Source organism: Amaranthus tricolor, chromosome 5 (genome assembly GCF_026212465.1).
Source record: "Amaranthus tricolor cultivar Red isolate AtriRed21 chromosome 5, ASM2621246v1, whole genome shotgun sequence".
Lineage (NCBI taxonomy): Eukaryota > Viridiplantae > Streptophyta > Magnoliopsida > Caryophyllales > Amaranthaceae > Amaranthus > Amaranthus tricolor.
The window spans coordinates 21,273,181-21,291,869 of NC_080051.1; the positions used below are offsets into that span (position 1 = coordinate 21,273,181).

The following is an 18,689-nucleotide window of genomic DNA, read 5'->3' on the forward strand; positions in this document are numbered from 1 at the left end:
TGGACCCATGACCATCCCTACTTGGATGTTTTTATAATAGAACTCAATTTCTTAAATGTCACAGTCCACGGTAGTATAAATGTGTTAGGTTATGCGGTCAAAGCAGGAATCCAAGTTTTACAAGTAAAAAAACTATTATTAGTTTTAGAACAACTGGACGAAATAACATTGCACAAGTAAAGTCCTTATTATTGGATTTAGAGAAAGCTGGAAAATATGATCTAAATATCTAGGAGATGGGTGACCTAAATGATGATGTCACAACCAAATTTGACGTCATGTCTTTGCAAGAGCTAGCATTACACTGTCTTATTGGATCACCTCATCGACATAGTATAGCCCTCCTCATTCAGTGTCAAGCTTAACTATCCGTCCCATATGAATATATTGAATAACACAAAAGGTTGGATACATTAGAACAACACAATTTAACTCTTTTTTTATTTGATTTATTGACAATTTTGTGGGAAAGATCAGAGACATAAAGACAGTCATTCACTTGAAGAGAAAATTTCATACAACCAACCCATTTACTAAAGGTAGCTCATCGTTGGCAGTTTAAATATGATCAAGTTTTAGTTTTATTTTAGTTTTAAAATCACTTAGATGATAGGACATTGTGTCAATGGCCCTACAGTAAAATATCCATGGGAATTTTACTAAGATAACATGACCTAATTGAGTTGGAATGGATTGATTTTTTTAGGTTTAAATTAGTTTATTCGATTGGAGGGAATTGTTTGGGCTAGAATAAATATTTGGGCTAGATAAGATTTTGGGGCTAGTTAAATATGTTGGGCATGGGAAATAAGTGGGTGATTTGGAATTTTGTGGCTTAATAGGGTTTACGGGTAGAAAAAAATTTACACATTTTTATAAGAGATAAGAGATCGTCTTTTGATAAAAATGATTTAAATAAAAAACTTGGATTCTCATAAAATATATTAAATTGGCTATTATCCATATTTGGAGTTAGTCTCATTGTGAATATTTAGGTGAAATAGGTGAGACTAAACAGGTAGGATTACTATTTTTGGAAAGTGGTTAGGTGTTCATTCGGATTATCGGGTTGATTTTGGATGGGTGTCATTCGGTTAAGTTATATTTCAAATCAAGTACTTTTTGAATACTGCCACAGTCAGGTCAGGGCAGATAGTTACGGTTTAGTTGATGATTAGTTATTCGAGTTATCAAGTTTGCACTCGTTCGATGTCGGTTGAAGTTTGAGTCGCATGTCAATGGATCTTGGCTTGTCATTGGTTAATAATTGGTTCAATTTTACCATGTACAAATCGACTACGGATAACTATCAATCGAGTAAATATTTGATTAAATTTCTAGTCGTTTTTTAATTAATAAACATATTCACTTTACTTAAGAGAAAATAATTACAGTGTAATCGATTAATGATAATTACTTTGTTACTTTTACTTGTTTTACTGTAAATCAAAAGTTAAGTTCTATCATTTTCATCTAATTTTATTAAAAATAATTTATAAACATTAACCATTGATTAATAACTCTAAATATATTAAAGTATTTATAAAGTTTAATTTATAAAAATATCTATTACTCTATTAGAATAACTAATAAGATAATGGAATTTGAGTTAATTATACTTCTATGTTCAATAATCGAAACTCAGTCTATTAGCTAGAGTGAATAAAATTAATATAAACAATCCATTAGACTATTGTGCCTTATATTTAGCTTATTAAAGTGAATAATTCTAGTGAATAGTCTAAATTAGTAAACTGCATAATTCAAGTTGAATACTCCTTGATTCAATTTAGTCACTGTTAGGTTTGGGTAATCTTGATCAACAGTAATATGTTGGTTATAAAAATCGGTTGTAGTTCAAGTTCGTTTTTTCCATTCTTTATTATCAACTACTTCAGATAAAATATGCTCAATACACCTAAAAAATAACATTTTCAAATCGAATAACTTTTAATTTTAGTTTGAATTTTTGGCTTAGGCCATGTATGAAATATGAATAGCTCTATTTTTTGCTAAGGTATCCATTAAAAAGTCAAATACCCCTCAAAAGCAAACACCAACAGAGAAAAAAGGCAGCATCATTACAACTTACAAGAACGAGTATACGCAATTCAAAAGAGCTACTTGTACTCCTTATAGAAAGAAAAAGATAGGCATCATGAGGCACAATTCCAAACAAACTAAAGTAATAGGATAAGTCAACTTATTTTTACCTAAAAAGAACACAAATGTACTAGATAAAATCATCCGGTAACTAACTATGATGTCGGAAGTCGTGATATGAGCTTGTTCAACACAATTTTAGCATGGATTAATTTAAAAGATATTAAAATAGTAAATATTTCACTAGACAAGTACGATCATGGGAAAATATTTATGATTATTAAATTGATCTATACTAAATAGTATGGATGAAGTCTATATAAGAACTTTTCTAAACCCATTAAAGTGAGATTTCTTATGAATCATGACTTCTAGCCACCCTTAAATGTTGATGTATATTTCTTTATTCTATTATAATTATTATTATTTTTTTCTTGTTTAACCATTTTAAATTATTTATTATGAAAATCCCCTCTTTTTATTCTTGTACAAACTTTAATATAATAAGATTTTGAAACAGAAAAAAATATATCTTTTATCTTAAACAAAGAAAAGTATCATACAATGTGCCTATGAAAGACACAAAACAAAAGGTAGAGAGTAATACTAATTCCCATAAAGAACATCAAAAAGAAGGCAGAAGGTAGAAATGTTGGTTAGGGCAGTGTGCTCTTTTCTCCTTTTACCCACAAAATGGTTTTAACAATTATACTGAATATTCAACGGCTAGCTTTTAAAACTTTATTTAAAGGATTACATTTAGTTTAATGCATGTTTGATTTTTACGAGTAAGTACGTGCTAATTTAAAAGCATGACCTTGAACTACGCATATAAAAGGAAAGTATTCCCATTGTTTTGTTCTAAATAATTAGCCCAATTTTTTTAGTTCATCATCATCTCACGTGTTATATCCCACTCATAGAAAACTATAATCGAAATTTAAAGAGGAAAGGAAGACGATAACCATACCCATAATCCTATTTTTCTAGTATATCTCATAAAATTTTTCCAGTTCTTATTTTTGGCAATAATTCATATTCTTTCGTTTTTTCTTATTCACACAATTAATTTGCATTTTCATTTCATCCACATATTTCACTTATTTTTCCATAAATATATAATTTTTTATCATTTTATTCATTTTTGTAAATTTACTAAATTACTAATTAATCGTTGAAAATAAGACAGATTTTACATATTTCATTTGACTTTTCTTAAATAAAGAATTTTATTTGCAAATTAATATTGCTAATGAACAAAATTTAATTAACATCTAAAATAATACCAAGAAATTGTAGTAAACATATTATTTACAATTTACATAACCATTATCTTCTATTAATGCTTATTGTATATATAAACCTTCGAGCATTCAAGTAATACATAGATAAACCTATAAAAACTTAGTTCAATGGAATCTAAAAATTTAAAATTATTTACTTCATTTTCTAATATTCTTCCCCTTTAAAATATTCTAATTTAGAGAGAGAAATTTAATTAAGATTTTTATGACATATATAGATGACAAAATATATCCATGTGAAATCTCGTTAGAATTGTCTTAATGTATACTTTTTTATTATATATTTTTTATAATTTTTTATGATGCGTATTTAAAGATATTAATGCTCAAAATTTACTTTGAAAACCGTACAAAAAGTAAATGGAAAGAACATTAGAAAATGAAGAAAGTATTAATTTCTAAAATATATATATTTATGATTATTCTAATATTGCTTACCATCCCTAAACCATTAAATTTAATTTAATTTAGGCCAATAAGTGGAGAGATGCCAACACCACTTCCAAAGAAAAAAGCTGAATTCTTAAATCTAGATTGACCTAACATAATATTAGCAATCTGTCAAACTTAAGCATCTTCTCATCATCTCTCAGCTAATTTCTGTCTGTAAAGCTAGTGTTTTATGGGATTGATTTTACTTTTACTTTTCTAATCATGGCCTAATCATACATGTTTATTACATGGTTACATCTTTGTTTATTCATCATTAGGTAATTAACTACACTTTATTTCTCTCTAGGTGGATTTATCATTTCTTTTCTATTTTCACCCAATGAAATGAATTAAAGTTGGTTGAATTGGGAGAGTGTGACACATCAATTTTACTTTTACTGTTCACTCTTGCGTTAAAATTGACCACATTCTTATAACTTTCTCTGATCCGGAGGAATACGACTATAATTGTCTGTTACTTTTTCTCTTGTAGTACCTATTTTTGAGCGTGACTTTGGGTTGTTGTCTATAATGTGTTAGAGTATATAGTATATCATGGGGCCTCAACCATAAGGTTAAGCTGATGGTTGAGGCCCCAGGATATAATATATACTCTAACATAATGATGTTGACAGTAGATGTAATATTTTATTCTTTATTGTAAAAATGTGATAAAAGAAGGTGGTGTGGAGTCCAATTACGAATAAGAAAATTATAATAAAAAAGACAATCTTAGTATCCCGACAAGGCAAGGTCTAGGGTGGGGGGTTTTCTTTTTCTGAAAGAGGCGGACATAACATATCCGTACCCATCAAGGAAGGAGTAAAGAGGGATGCAAGCAGTCAAAAACACCCAGTTGATACCTACACCCGATGATGGTTGAACCCCAAACCTTCTACTTTATATGTAGATGCTCTATCCATTGAGCCGTAAGTGCTTTATAATATAAATTAAAATAAGAACGGTGACCAAAATAAAAGTTGATATACGAATTAAGAATGAGAGTACTCATTTAACTGCATTTGGTTTCTTATGCACGCATTGTTTAATAGATCAAAAAGTTCATGGCTAAAAATTGTTTGATAATTTTTTTATATAAGAATTTTAATTATGTGGTTTTGATCATAATCGCATGATATACTGATAGTGAAAATAAGATGGAAATGATTTCTTACAAAAGCAACAAAATAAAAAATAAACTTCAAAATTAATTAGAAATAATAAAGCTATATTCTGATACAATCATATCATAAAACGGTAAGATTATCATTTTACTATATGATATTATGATTCATATTAAAAAAAATTTAGTGTTAATTAAGTAAATAATATTCTATAAAACTTTAACTTTCTTGTCATGATATTAGGAATTACTTAACCAAAAAAATTAAAAAATTATCCTGTATTATGTAAAAGTATTCAGCAATATATTAAGCATCTTCTTATGAATTCATGATAAATAATTATACGTTTGATCAAATATGCGTGGGTTTGGACATCAGGAATGAGTTACTTTGGAACCTAACTGATATGGGGAAACTTTGTTTGGCATCTGGCGCTAACAAATAAGCTCTTTGGCTAAGGTGGTACATTAATCCTATATTTGATTAGCAAATTAGAAGAGAAAAGAAAAGAAGAGACAGAAGAAACGGAAGGGAACGGATAAAGAGGGAGAGTAAACATTGTTTATTTAGAAGAAAAGTAAAGGAAAAATAAAGGAAAATAACTGTTTTTCCTTTGAATCTTTCCACTTTAGAAATATTACATTTTTAACAAAATTTGTCCATATTTTCCCTTCAAAATATGCTCCTTCAAAACTTCCTCTCTTTTTGTTATCTAAACAAAAAATTTTCAATCTTTTCAAATCTCACGCATTCCTTTCGGATCTTTCCCTCCATTCGATCAATTCAAACAAAGTATCAATCCTACCACTTCTATTAGTTGGGTCTTAAGAAGTGTCTTAAGTTGCTTTAGTTGTTATTTTGATTCTGCCAAATATACGCGATGTTTAGGAATAATGATTTTATTTGAAAAATTAAATTGTCTTAAATCTAGTCATCATCATACTCAGTATATCTCGTCCATAGAAAACTATGGCTAGGATCTGGGGAGGGAAGAACGGCAGCATCTCATACCCATAAAGAAGAGCGCGACCAAAGAGTTCCCATACTCGAGAAAGAATAAGAAGTTTCTGCAACTTAAATCTAGTGTTTGTCAAATTAAAAAAATTTTAAATTTGAATGAGTCAATTACATTACACTATCATTTTAAAAATAGTTGAAGTTAAGAATTTACAAATGACTTTCCAAACTTTAGATTCTGAAAATCTTTCATTAATGATTTTATAATTAAAACCTACAATTTAAAAGGAAATTCTTATTTCGAAACACAACCTTAAAAATATTTACACAAATTCTTGTGAGAGACGGTCTCTTTGTGAGAACATCTCTAAATGGGCCAGCCTATTATATATCTTTTAAAATATTGTAAGTAGGCATTAAAAATAACGTAAGTAGACATTCAAAATATTGTAAGTAGACATTAAGGATATAATCAGTAGCCATTAAAGATAATGTAAGTAGACATTAAAAATATGGTAAGTCGGCATTAAGTTTTAATGGATTGGGCTTAAGAGACGTCTCTGAAAAAGATAGTCTCTCAAGAGACTAGCCGAAAGATTTATCGTACTCTCTAGTCCTTCCAATTAGGCGAAATCCTACTTGGTGTAGAGGTGTTTGGAGTCGTTTTGCTCTACCCAATCATGCATCAACGGATTCATTATTAGTTGACTCAACTTCCTAGATCGATCATCGATGGAAAGTTAGATCGATTGAATCAAACCACATTGGTGTCGCACGACTAGGTCTGTATTGATTATCCAATATGTTATCAACGACAAAGAAAAAACACTCATAAATTACTATATATTACTACTGACACTTTTAGGAAACTTACACAATTAAGAAAAAAATATTTTCCCAATTACATTTGACCTCTGATTTCCTAATAACTATCAACTAATCATACTCCTTTCTATTCACCTTAGGTCTACTATATACTTTTGGGATGCTATTCATCTATTACTCTTAAATTGTATTTTATTATTAATCAATAATTAGTTAAAACATAGCCATGTGGAATTTTATTTGATTCGTTTTAATGTAAAGTTTATTAATATGTACTTTTTATTATTTTTAATTATACATAATTAGATATATTAAGGATTAAATAAGTATATTAAAACGAGACACTTTAGATAAATAGGAGTAAATAATAGAAAATCTATCAAATAATAATAATATTCATGTTTGGGTTTATTTTTTAACAGAATTGGTGGAATATTTGTTCTTTAACTGTCCACTTAGTAAGTGTACGTTGTTATGATTATGGTTATGACATGGTTACGTACGTATTAATTAAGCTTATTCCAGATTTCCAGGTGATGTTCATGCTTTGTTCCCAGTAGTGTTTAGCTACGCAAACGACTAAGCTTATGTTAAGATGATCTAGTTTAGCTATGGAAACTAACCAACAATGGCAACAATGGAGTAAGAGAAGTTTTATCTACCCTTCGCCAGGGCGTCACCTAGTTGTTGCCAAGGGCGATAACCTCGTTCCTGTCGCCTTTTTGACAACGTCATTTTCGCCCTTTTTTGTAGTGCGCTACTTTAAATTCCAACACCAATTCTCTTCTAAAAAATCATAAATTTATATTTTAATATTAAAAACTTCTTACATCGCACGAGTTTTTATATTATTAACCATATTATAAAGTAAATAGAGTATATAACATATCTTGGGGCTTCAACCATAAGCTTAAGCTTTTGGTTGAGTTGGTTCCTTAACATGGTATCAGAAGCCAACGTGAGAGGTCACGGGTTCGAATCTCAACCACCCCTCATTTCAAGTGGAATATTCAGCGCCTATGCGCATCCACACTTCTAGCTCAATGGGGTCTCGTGTGAGGGGGCGTGTTAGAGTATATAACATATCTTGGGGCTTCAACCATAAGCTTAAGCTTTTGGTTGAGTTGGTTCCTTGACATTAAAACTAATTAAGTATATATGTACTCCAAATTTTTTTACTATAAATAAAATTTCTAAAACCTTTTTAATCATGGCACATTGTTTCAGTCATCATAAATCACTAGATTATTACTCGTGTAATACACGATGATAATGATTTTTTTAAAATATTTGTGAAAAATAAGAAAATAATATTTTAGTTATTAATTAATAATTATTAATATTGATTCAATATTGTAGATAAAATTTTAAAATATCGAGGTTAAAAAAAATCAATATAATTTTTTGGTGAAATAAAATTATTATAGTTTAAAAAACAAAGTATAAATACAAAAGGCATTTTAATTCCTTGAAATACACAATGAGCTATTGCTAAAATTTAGGTGATGAATAAACATTTCAAATATTGTAATTAGCAATACACAATTTGTGCATTAACTGTTAAATTGTTTTCGGTTCCAAAGAATAATTACTATAGATAAAATTAAACTCATTTATAATAGTTATTAAAGGATATTTAATAAAGATAAATACAAAATATGATAATGACTATGACATCATCTTAACATTTGAAAAGGAAAATTTTTAAATAAGAGATTGACATAAAAACAATTTTAAAAAAGATAATATCAATAGTATTTTACTTTAGTAATACTTATTATAGATTGATTCCATATACATGTCTTTACTAATGGAACTATAATGTGTGCAGGGCCATTTCTGACCATAGGCAAAGTAGCTAAAATATTTACCTAAGGTTCAGAGCTAGTAAGGGGCTCAATACCTAAAATCAACCGTGTTTTCACGTAAAATGTAAAACACTGCTTGTAAATTTTAACTTTACTTTAGTATAATACCTCAACTTAGCATGTAATTTTATATTAGAATAATTCTTTTATCAATTAAAAAGTAATGAAAAATCTACACTTAAAATAATAATAATAATAATAATAATAATAATAATAATAATAATATATCGGTCTGCCTTTGTTATTTTCTAAGCAACCATTAAAATCAAAATTAACTCTCTATAATTAACAAAAATATTTTTCGTTTATATTAACTAGGGTGCATAAAATATAGAAAGGAGACAATATGTGTGTGATGGAAAGAGATGCAACTTAAAAATCCTCATTATTTAGAGTTATGGTCTTACGGAATTGTAAACACTTGATGCCTTGATCAGAATATACGTAGTTGATTTCTTGTCTGTTTTTACTTTAAAACACTTTACTTAAATGCTCTAAGCATAGGACCAACTTTAAAAAAAAAAAAAAAATGTTAACTTTTAAAACTTGGACGGCTGACCACAGTCAACTATTGTGGGACCAAAGATGTTTACATCAATTTTTATAAAATAAAGAAGAAGAAAAAAATTATGAGAAAAAAAATTCCACAGAGTTGAATGCTGATTTAGTGGACAAGCTAGTTGTTAACATCACGAGACAAATAGTCGTGCAAATTGGTACAATTATGTTTGAACTTGTTATGATTATGAAGTACTTTTACTCCTATCTAAATTTTTGGTAATAATTGAATTAAAAAAATAAATTATGTGAATGAAAAAAAATTAATATATATAAATGAGATTTAAAAAGTGATAAATTTATTTTTAAATAAAAAAGTAATATAAAATAAATGTGATGGATCTAAAATAGGAAATAATTCAAATTTATTTTAATTGAAGAGATATTGCATGATTGTAAACTTTCATACTGTATCTAAGCTAGTCGTTAGTCAATTAGTACCAATGCCGTGATAAATAATACTAATTGTAAAGATTATTTGGAGGGACAATTATTAATTTGTTATTCACCCTATGATTTATCCCATTATTAGTTATTGTTTTACATGTACATAATTACTTTTACTCTCTTAGCATATACCCTTTTGTTTTTTTTGTTCTTTTCGAATATTTTTTTACAGAATTTTTAAAGCAATTTTTTAAATTTAATAATTTTAAATACGCATCATAAAAAATTATAAAAGATATCACAACACATTGATATATATTATTTTCTATATATCTTACAAAAATCTTAGTTAAACTTCTCCCCTTTTGAGTGAAATATTCTAAATGGGAAGAATATTAGCTAAAGAATAAAGGGAGTATAATTTGTAATGGCAAATAATTATGAGAAGTCCTTATATACTAGCTTTGTGGGTAAAGTTTTTATAAGTAGCCTTGTGGGTAAAATTTTTATATGGACTTAGTCAGCACTAAAAAAATATGCAAATTTTTTTTTTTTATTTTAGAAATACATGCAAGTGACTCAAGTAGAAATAAGGAAATATTAATAATTTTGTATGTATACTAGCTATTTTAATGTGAACTAAGTGCACTCAAAACTTAATTCAATACATATAGTATTAAGTTATGTTTAGTTTTGATGAATACTTAATTAACTCGCAATCAATTAATTTACTGCTTTTATATTAAATTGCAACAAAAAAAGGTGTATAGTAAGCATTATAAGAAAAAAAAGATTTAAACCCATGATGTCGTCTGATTTAAACAATATGGAAAATATAAAATTAGTTAGTGGCGATAGATAGAGTTTCAATTTGAAATATAAATAAATGTATAAATTCTGTAGTGTGCTGGAATACTACATACTTTGTACAATTTTTATTTTATCACATTGCTCAATACGATTCTTTACCTAAATTTTTAGGTAATTAGCATGTATTAATTAATGCATTATTGTGTTTGCATCAAAGTTAATTAATTAAGTTAGTATAATCTTGCTTAAGATTATAGATAAACAAATCGTGATTAGCTTAGCTTATTCTATACGTTATGGTTCTTTATGCCAAAAAATACTTAATTAATTGATAAAAGCTCATAAATATAACTTATTTATTTTGGATTTATTGGTTAGTTAAATCCACTTTGAAATGCTTTAACTGTAAAAAAAAGAAAAATTAAATAGGAAATTTAAGGAAATTAAAAAAAGGAAAATTGCTAGCTAAAAGTAAATATCAACCACATTATATAATGCAAATACTCCATGAATGATGAAATACTAGAAAAAATGTACTCATTTATCTATATTCTTTTTTAAAAAAAAAAATTGCACACGTTACTTACTATAAATATAGCTGAAAAAATATCTTTCATGTTCTTTTTATTTACACTGTAAGTGTGAAGGGTAGGGCGATCTGCTATTTTAATAAATAAATAATATTACTAACTACAAGGATTTCGTTCATGTACATTTTTAAGTAAATAAATAATATTACTTTCCCATATCAAAAAATAATAAATTTTATTTTCATTAATGTAAAAGTAAAAAATTACTACAACTATATATCTCTAAATAACCTAATTTAGCTTTACTAAGTCGTTCATTATATGTGAAGTAAAAGAAGTGCGCAGTGTGCACATAAGACAATTGTAAAAAGATAAAAAATATGTAGCAAAAAATAAATCTATTTTTTTTTGTATTATAAGATAGACCGGAGAATAAAAGAGTTAAATAAAAATTAAATCCAAGACCTCACCTTAAAAAAAATACTTATTCCAACCGTCAAAGATCCGATTCTTAAAAACATATATTGATCAACTTTAAACATGGAAAATGATATTAAAAAAAAATTTAAAAAAAAAGAAAAAACCAAAATATTGTGTTTATTATTTTGTTAATCAATCTCTGACATCACATAATCCTTTCAATTTCAAACCAAAAGATCTACTCCAATTATTTTTAAAAAGCAAAAAAATATGGCTTTTTAAAAGAAAGAGATAATGACTATTTCTTTAAATAATAATTAAAAAGTAGGACTTATTTAGATATGACTTTATATACTAGTTACTATTTTCCCAAATTACTCCTTTATTCTACATTTATCTCATTGAAAGTGAATCCTTAGTAAAAAAAAAAAAATCACACATGAATATGAAATGATCTCATACAAGTAAATTATAGTTAGTTAGTTATTAATATACTCCTAGCATACATTCTTCTATTTAGATCAATAACTAGTTTGTGGGATGTCTCCGAAAAGACGATCAATAACTAGTTTAATTCCCGTGCTAATTACGAATATATTTTTCAATAAGTTAATATTCTGAAATATAATTATTGTTAAGTCTAAGATTTTTTATAAATATCCTAACTTATTTACCTACTTGATTTAGTTCATCTAATCTTTTTAGTCAATACTGTTCCTACAATTTAGAAGAGAAATTAGTCATCGTGATTGCGATATATAACATGTAAAGGTTTCGATTTTAGTATGTATCTAACACATAAAGGTTTCTCTTTAGCATATTAGTATTGATAATAGATAGATGATTAAGATTTTCATAAGAAATATTGATTGATCGCTTTGCTAAGTTTAGCTTAGTTCCATCAATAAAAACAAGTCAAAAAACCTAGCTAGCAATGTCTAATAAGCACCAAACCAACTTCAATCAATTTATGACATTATCATGTTGTATAATATATTATAAAAAATCACATTATTTATTATTTTTATTTAATTAAAATATAATACAATTAATGGATCAAAACTACTCATTAATTATTATATTAAAACAATTTAAATCTTGTTGATTATAATCAAATACTTATATATACTTTTAGTAGGGACAAATACAATGCAACCACTTATAAATAAATGCATAAAATACAATATGAATTTGTTAACAAGAATATTAATTAAGGAATGTCACAATCTGATGATTAGCAAACAAACATACTTTTAGTTCTTAGACCATAATAAATGTGTAGACGGATAATCATGAATTAATTAAACAAAATCATGGATAGGCTACCTAGCCAATTATTAAAAAATTAAACTCCATAAATTAAGAAATCACAAAATCTCTGATGGGGCGGTTCTTTAATGTGATCATCTCAATTAGACTGACCCATATATTTTTAGTGTGCACTTATAAATTTAAAGTAATTAAATAGCGAAATAGACTAATCATATATGGGAAACGGTTTATAAAATAAGGTTTTCATGTGAATAAGACTAGAGAGGGTGATCAAAAGGTCGGACCACGTGCGGTGCATGGCCAAGGCTAAAGTGGTCCTTCGCATAAGGAATTGACACAAAGATAAAAGAATCACTTCTCTAAATATACACCACATCACATGCACTAACCCAAATATATTATCCTTTCAATTAAAAAATAACAAATAAATAAATAAAGGAAATAAAGCATCAAAAAATTCCAAAATTTTAATCTGCATTGCATATGTATGATTTCCTATAGAGGGTAATATTCCTAGGCTTTTGCTTTGACACAAAAAGGAGACTTAGAAAGCTAGGGTTAACTTATAATTTTTTTTAATTCAGGGTAAGGTCGGAAAATCTCCTATCAATAAAGAGAGAGCGAAGAACTAACACTTTAGTAGGTGATGTAAATCAAATATTTGTTATATACGGATGAAAAAAAAACTTCTAACAATGTTCCTACATCAACTCATGATGTTCTTAGAGAGCATGCAGTGATAAATTCAGGAAAAAAGGTGATGTCAAAATTTTTTTAAGTAAAACGTATTTTATGGGTTTCCAACTAACCCTTGTCATTCACGTGAAAGACAATATGCTAACCAACTCATCTAAGGTATAATTACATATGCTACTTGATTTTATTTTGAATTTAAATAATTAATGTCAACTGACTTTAATAACTACACACTAAATTCGTCCATCCGTATTATTAGAGAGTATAGTATTATTATATGAAACTATATGTATTGGAGTGGAAAATGTACCAAGAAGGGTTACAAATATATATAAGAATGGATGATTAACATTATACTAAAACAAAAGGGGAAAAAAGGGCATAGTAAGAGTGTGTATAATCAAATGAGCCCTTTCCCTTGTGAGTAATAATTAACAACAAGAGAGATGAGAGAAAGAGAAATGATGTAGTTGTAAACTTACTTACTTACTAGCTAGCTAGCTAAGCTAAGCTAACTAACCTTGCCAAGATTTATGACCATTGTCTTGTTGATGATGAGAAGTTGTACTATTTGAGTTCATACAATTTCCAAGTCCTGCAATGGTGAGTATCTCACTATGAGAAAGTGGTCTTAGTCCCAAAAAATCCCTTGTCATTCCATCATTCCCTCCTCCTCCTCCTTGATTTCCATTGTTTAAGGTAGAAGAATCCTTCTTACCCATCATTGCTCCCATACTCCCTATCCCAAATGCATCCTCAGGATGATGATGATGATCATAAGAAGAGGACATTGAATTGATCATTATGTCATGAATAAAAGAGGAAGATGGTTGTGGGCCTGGGTTTGGGCCTGGAAGGTGGTGATCAGGCCCAGAAACATGGTTGATACTAGTTGGCATGATCTGATCCTGTTGTTGTTGATGATGGTCACGTGAGGATAAGTTAAGTCCAAATAAACCAGCTGTAGTTGTTGTATTTGAATTTGTGTCAGACACGTGACTTTGGTGCTGTTGCTGGTGTTGGTGGTGGGGTTGAGGAGTTGCAGTATTATTGCTCATGGTAGCTCCCATTTGAGCTGCCTTTTGCAACAATGCAGTTGCTGACATGTGAGCTGCAGATGCTACTGATTGTGTGTGGTAAGGTCCACCTAGTCCCCCTATTCCTCCTGATGAAAATGTGGGGCCCATGTTATTATTACTAGGGTTTTGAATTTGATTTTGTTGTTGCATCATCTGATCTTGAGGGTGGAAGATAGATGATGATGATGAAGGAGAAGGAAGCTGAGGATTATCCATTGGTGAACAAGCTAACCATGGAGGGAGATTCATCATGTTTTGCTGCGGGTGTTGCTCTCTTTTCAGTGGGAATGCATGTAGAGGATCATTTTGCTGTTGTTGAAGATTGATGAAGTGGGAAGTTGAAGGCCCAGCAGCTACTGCTATTGGGTTTGATAGAAGTGCATTTGTAGTTATTGCTCTTGCAGTTTCCTCTGCTAATGCATCACAAAATGCTCTGTGTGTTATGAAACTATCTCTTCTGCAGAAACAAAAACCCAAAAATTAAAAAAAAAAAAAACACCCCACATTATTATATCATCTATCCCAAGAAAAACAATTAAAATATTTGATAAAAAATAAAAAAAAATAAAAATTTTGACATACACTGTCTCACATCAAAACAAAAATCATGCATCTTTTAATTATCTTGTTTTCTGATCTACTTTTTGCTTCCCTCTCTCTTGTTTTCTGTCTCTTACTTATTTTTTTTTGTTGTAGGACTAGCTACTATATTGGTGAAAGAATCTCTCATATTAGCTACCTATATAAGTATATAATTACATGAATGATTGAATGTATTATAATGTAACAATTTGTTTTAGTAATCATCTATGAATTATTGAATTAATATCATCATTATATAGATATAATGAGATTAGTTAATCCAATAAACAGATTTAATCTAGTCTAATCATTCATGTAGTAGTAGTAATTAACTGATGGTTAATGCCCCAAGATATATCATACTTCACATTTTATCACACCGCTCATCCGCGAATTATTTTTGCTAGAAGTTTGAATGCAACACATTAAGAGTGTACAAAGTTTGAATCTTTATGTGTTAGAGTACATTATTAACTTAAGCTATTGATTGAGTTGGGTCAATAACATGGTATCATAAGTCAGCATGATAAGAAATTACGGATTTGAATTTCAACTACCAGTCATTTAAATTAAAATATTTATCATTATATAATATATTTTGGGGCCTCAATAATCAAATTAAGTTTTTTATTGAGTTGTACTTTGATAATATGTAATACAATTAATGAGTAAGAATTATACCTGGAGAAAAGGGTGCCACAATCACATCTATATTCTCTAGTTCCACAGACCTTAGAATGAGCCTTCCAATCAGATTGAACAGCATATCTCTTGGAACATTTATCACATTTCCATTTCTTTTCACCATGTTTTCTGCAAAAATGCTTCTTAATTCCTGTTAAGTCACCCAATGCCCTTGAAGGATCATGGTGCACACAGCTTGGTTCTGGACACACATACACTTTCTTTTTCACCTCTTTGTTTGTTCTCTGCTTTAACTTCCATGGAAGATTATGCCCTCTTCTATGAAGCTGCAAATTCTGGTCTCTTTGAAATCCTTTGTTGCAGATCTCACATACAAATCTGTTTGTAGCTAACAGTGATTTTGGTGATAATGCTATCACTTCTGCATCTGGGTCTAAAAATTTAATCCCAATCAAAATAAAATAAATAAATAAATACCCATTATAAATAATCACAAACCCATATCAAATTTATTTAAAAGATTGTTTTTTTTTTTTTTATAAAAAATTCAATCTTTATCATAAACCCATCTATTTCTCATCCATACAAAATGCATCCAACTATCAAGCTCAATATAAACTCAAGTATTAGGGTTGTATCTTAAATGAATGAGCAATCATGAGTTTATTTGTTGATGGACAAATTGAAAATGATGTGCACACTTTATAAGTTATTGGAGCCCTTCTTCCCGTTACCATATGGTTTTGGGATGATATATATCTTTTTAGCTTGTAAAGTGTGCGCACTTTATGTTTCTCCGATAATATGCTGATATTCACAATAAGTGCAGCTAAATTTAACGATTAATATATTATTTATTAAAAAACAATAAAAAAAAGTATGAAAAATAAGAAACCTGGATTTCCTGGTAGGTTTCTTTTCTTCTTAGCAGGAGGCTGATCATCAGATTGAGAAGGAAAATTAAACTGGTCATGATGATGATTGTAAAGAGAAGTATTAGGTTCAGCTCTAGTATTACCAGAAGAAACACTTGCTTCTCCAGAAACAGCTGAAGTCAAATTTGACATATTCTCTTCTATAAACACTTGTTGCTGCTTTATCATTCTTTTTTTTTGTACCTTAATTCTAAAATTTAACTAAAAAAACAATAAATATTAAACCCTCTTTGGATCTTAGTTTTGTCATCTATAAGAAGAAATAATTTTTTTTTTTTAGGGGGGCGGTTTACAAAGATCTATGTATTGATCTAAAAAGACAAAGAAATCCCAAATCTGGAAAAGAAAAGCTAGATAGCTAGCAAGAAAATAAAAGAGAGGTTATGTGTGTATTTTGAGACCCACTTTCATGGCATTAGCACTAAACAGAAGCTGTAAGAGAGTCTTAGTTGATGGGTTCTTCCTCCTTTGGCTTCAACCCAACAGACAACTTTCATTTTTTGGAGTGAAAAGAGAGAGAAGTAAAGAAAGTGGAGTTAGTGAGAGAAATAGTGGAGAGAGAAAGAGAGAGGGAAAGAGAGATCAATAAGGCTAAAACCAGCCCTCTAGGTGATATATTGCTTCATTTTTCTGATTATTGTTTTTGTTAAATTCAAGAAATAATGACATACTACAAAAATAAGTCCAAATTTTAGAGAGTGGAAGTTTTTAGTGAGATGTAAGTATGAGGGTGAGAGGGTAACGATGAGATAAAGCCCTCTCACACGATTATAAAACATAATAAAAAAATCGGGACTTATTTTAATTAAATAGAATATGTACTATTTTTACAAAATAATGAACTTGCATTTGTTTTTTGTTGTTCTTTTTCTAGCTCTTGATAAATATGTTATAAAACTTGTATATAATAAAGAAAAGTTGATTGTGTACAAATCCGATGATGTTAAGACTCGTACAAATTTAATATTGTTTCATTTAAAAACCAATTGATAACAGGAGGAGTAGTTCATCAAGCTTATATATTAGTCAACATCTCTTTAAATTTTCAATATGGAATTACATATAGATTATTTTTCCAACTCTCTCTTTTTAGCTTATTCTGTACTAAAAAAAACACAGTTCAATCTCCTTAAGAAAAATGGTGAAGAAAAGGTTTAGCGGAAAAGGTAAAATAAACATATTAATACTAGAAAAAAATAATATAAATTTTAAACGATAATCAAAAATCAAAAACACTATCAAATCGATGTGTTGCCCATTTTGTCTTTATCTTTCTTTTGGGGCCTACGTACATCTTTCCTCTATTCCCATAATTATTTTTATATGAAAGAATTTTAATTACAGTAATCTATTTTTAAGTTGAGTAGATAATATAAATTTCGGCTAAAGAAAATTACTCACTAATCAAAAGAAAAATACCACTAATCACAAGAAGTAAATAAAATATGGACATCAGTCTCTTATCCTGAGAAACATCTCTTAGGCTCAACCTATTAAATCTTAATGTTCACATACTGTATTCTTAATGCATATTTATTACATTATTCGTAATGCCTACTTACAATATACTTAGTGCCCACCGAAAAAGTACTTAAAATGCCTACTTACAATATTTTTAATATCTATCGAAAAGCTTAGCCAACTAGCTTATTTACCATATAGTTAATGCCTACTTACAATATCTTTAATGCCAACTTATAATATACTGAGTAAGTACTTAAGTGCTTACAATTTCAAAATGCCTACTTATAATATTTTTAATGTTTACCGAAAAACTTATTCTATATTTTTCTTTTTAGGCGAATCCAATTAGAGATCTCACAAGAATTTGTGTAGAATTTATGGAAAACAATAACAAAGGAAAATGAGGTAAAAGAACTCAGTCCACTCCGTATAAACTACTTCATAGAGTATATAGCTTACATATTCAAATACTTTAACTACAAAATTAAGTTTTTGATTAAAATGATTGTTTAACATATGAAAGCCAACTTAAATTTATAATTAAGTTGATTTCGTAACATAAACTGCTTTAAATTTTCTTTCTAACCAGATATTTATGTCATTACGAATTAGTTGGGGTCTAATTAAGTTGTATGTCATCTATCCACGGACCCTAACTTTTTAAGCGGGATTTACTTAGTATGATATATGGTATGATA

At 28.6% G+C, this 18,689-nt stretch overlaps 1 protein-coding gene across 1 annotated transcript; it reads right to left on the reverse strand.

Moving 5' to 3' along the window:
• Positions 1-13,556: 13,556 nt before the first annotated feature.
• LOC130812890 (protein indeterminate-domain 7) lies at positions 13,557-17,285 on the reverse strand. Its single transcript, XM_057678526.1, has 3 exons — positions 16,488-17,285; positions 15,629-16,025; positions 13,557-14,822 (listed from the first exon to the last, which is right to left on the reverse strand). The coding sequence occupies exons 1-3, from the start codon at positions 16,693-16,695 to the stop codon at positions 13,802-13,804; spliced, it is 1,626 nt and encodes a 541-aa protein (XP_057534509.1). The 5' UTR covers positions 16,696-17,285; the 3' UTR covers positions 13,557-13,801.
• Positions 17,286-18,689: the final 1,404 nt, after the last annotated feature.

What these genes read in the sequence shown, in the direction of transcription:
- LOC130812890 (XM_057678526.1), bottom strand. Translation starts at nt 16,695, where the DNA reads ATGATAAAGCAGCAACAAGTGTTTATAGAAGAGAATATGTCAAATTTG. An exon ending in AAACCTACCAGGAAATCCAG is followed by an intron (nt 16,026 to 16,487) that starts GTTTCTTATTTT and finishes TTAAATTTTTAG; the next exon opens with ACCCAGATGCAGAAGTGATA. An exon ending in TGTGGCACCCTTTTCTCCAG is followed by an intron (nt 14,823 to 15,628) that starts GTATAATTCTTA and finishes TTGTTTCTGCAG; the next exon opens with AAGAGATAGTTTCATAACAC.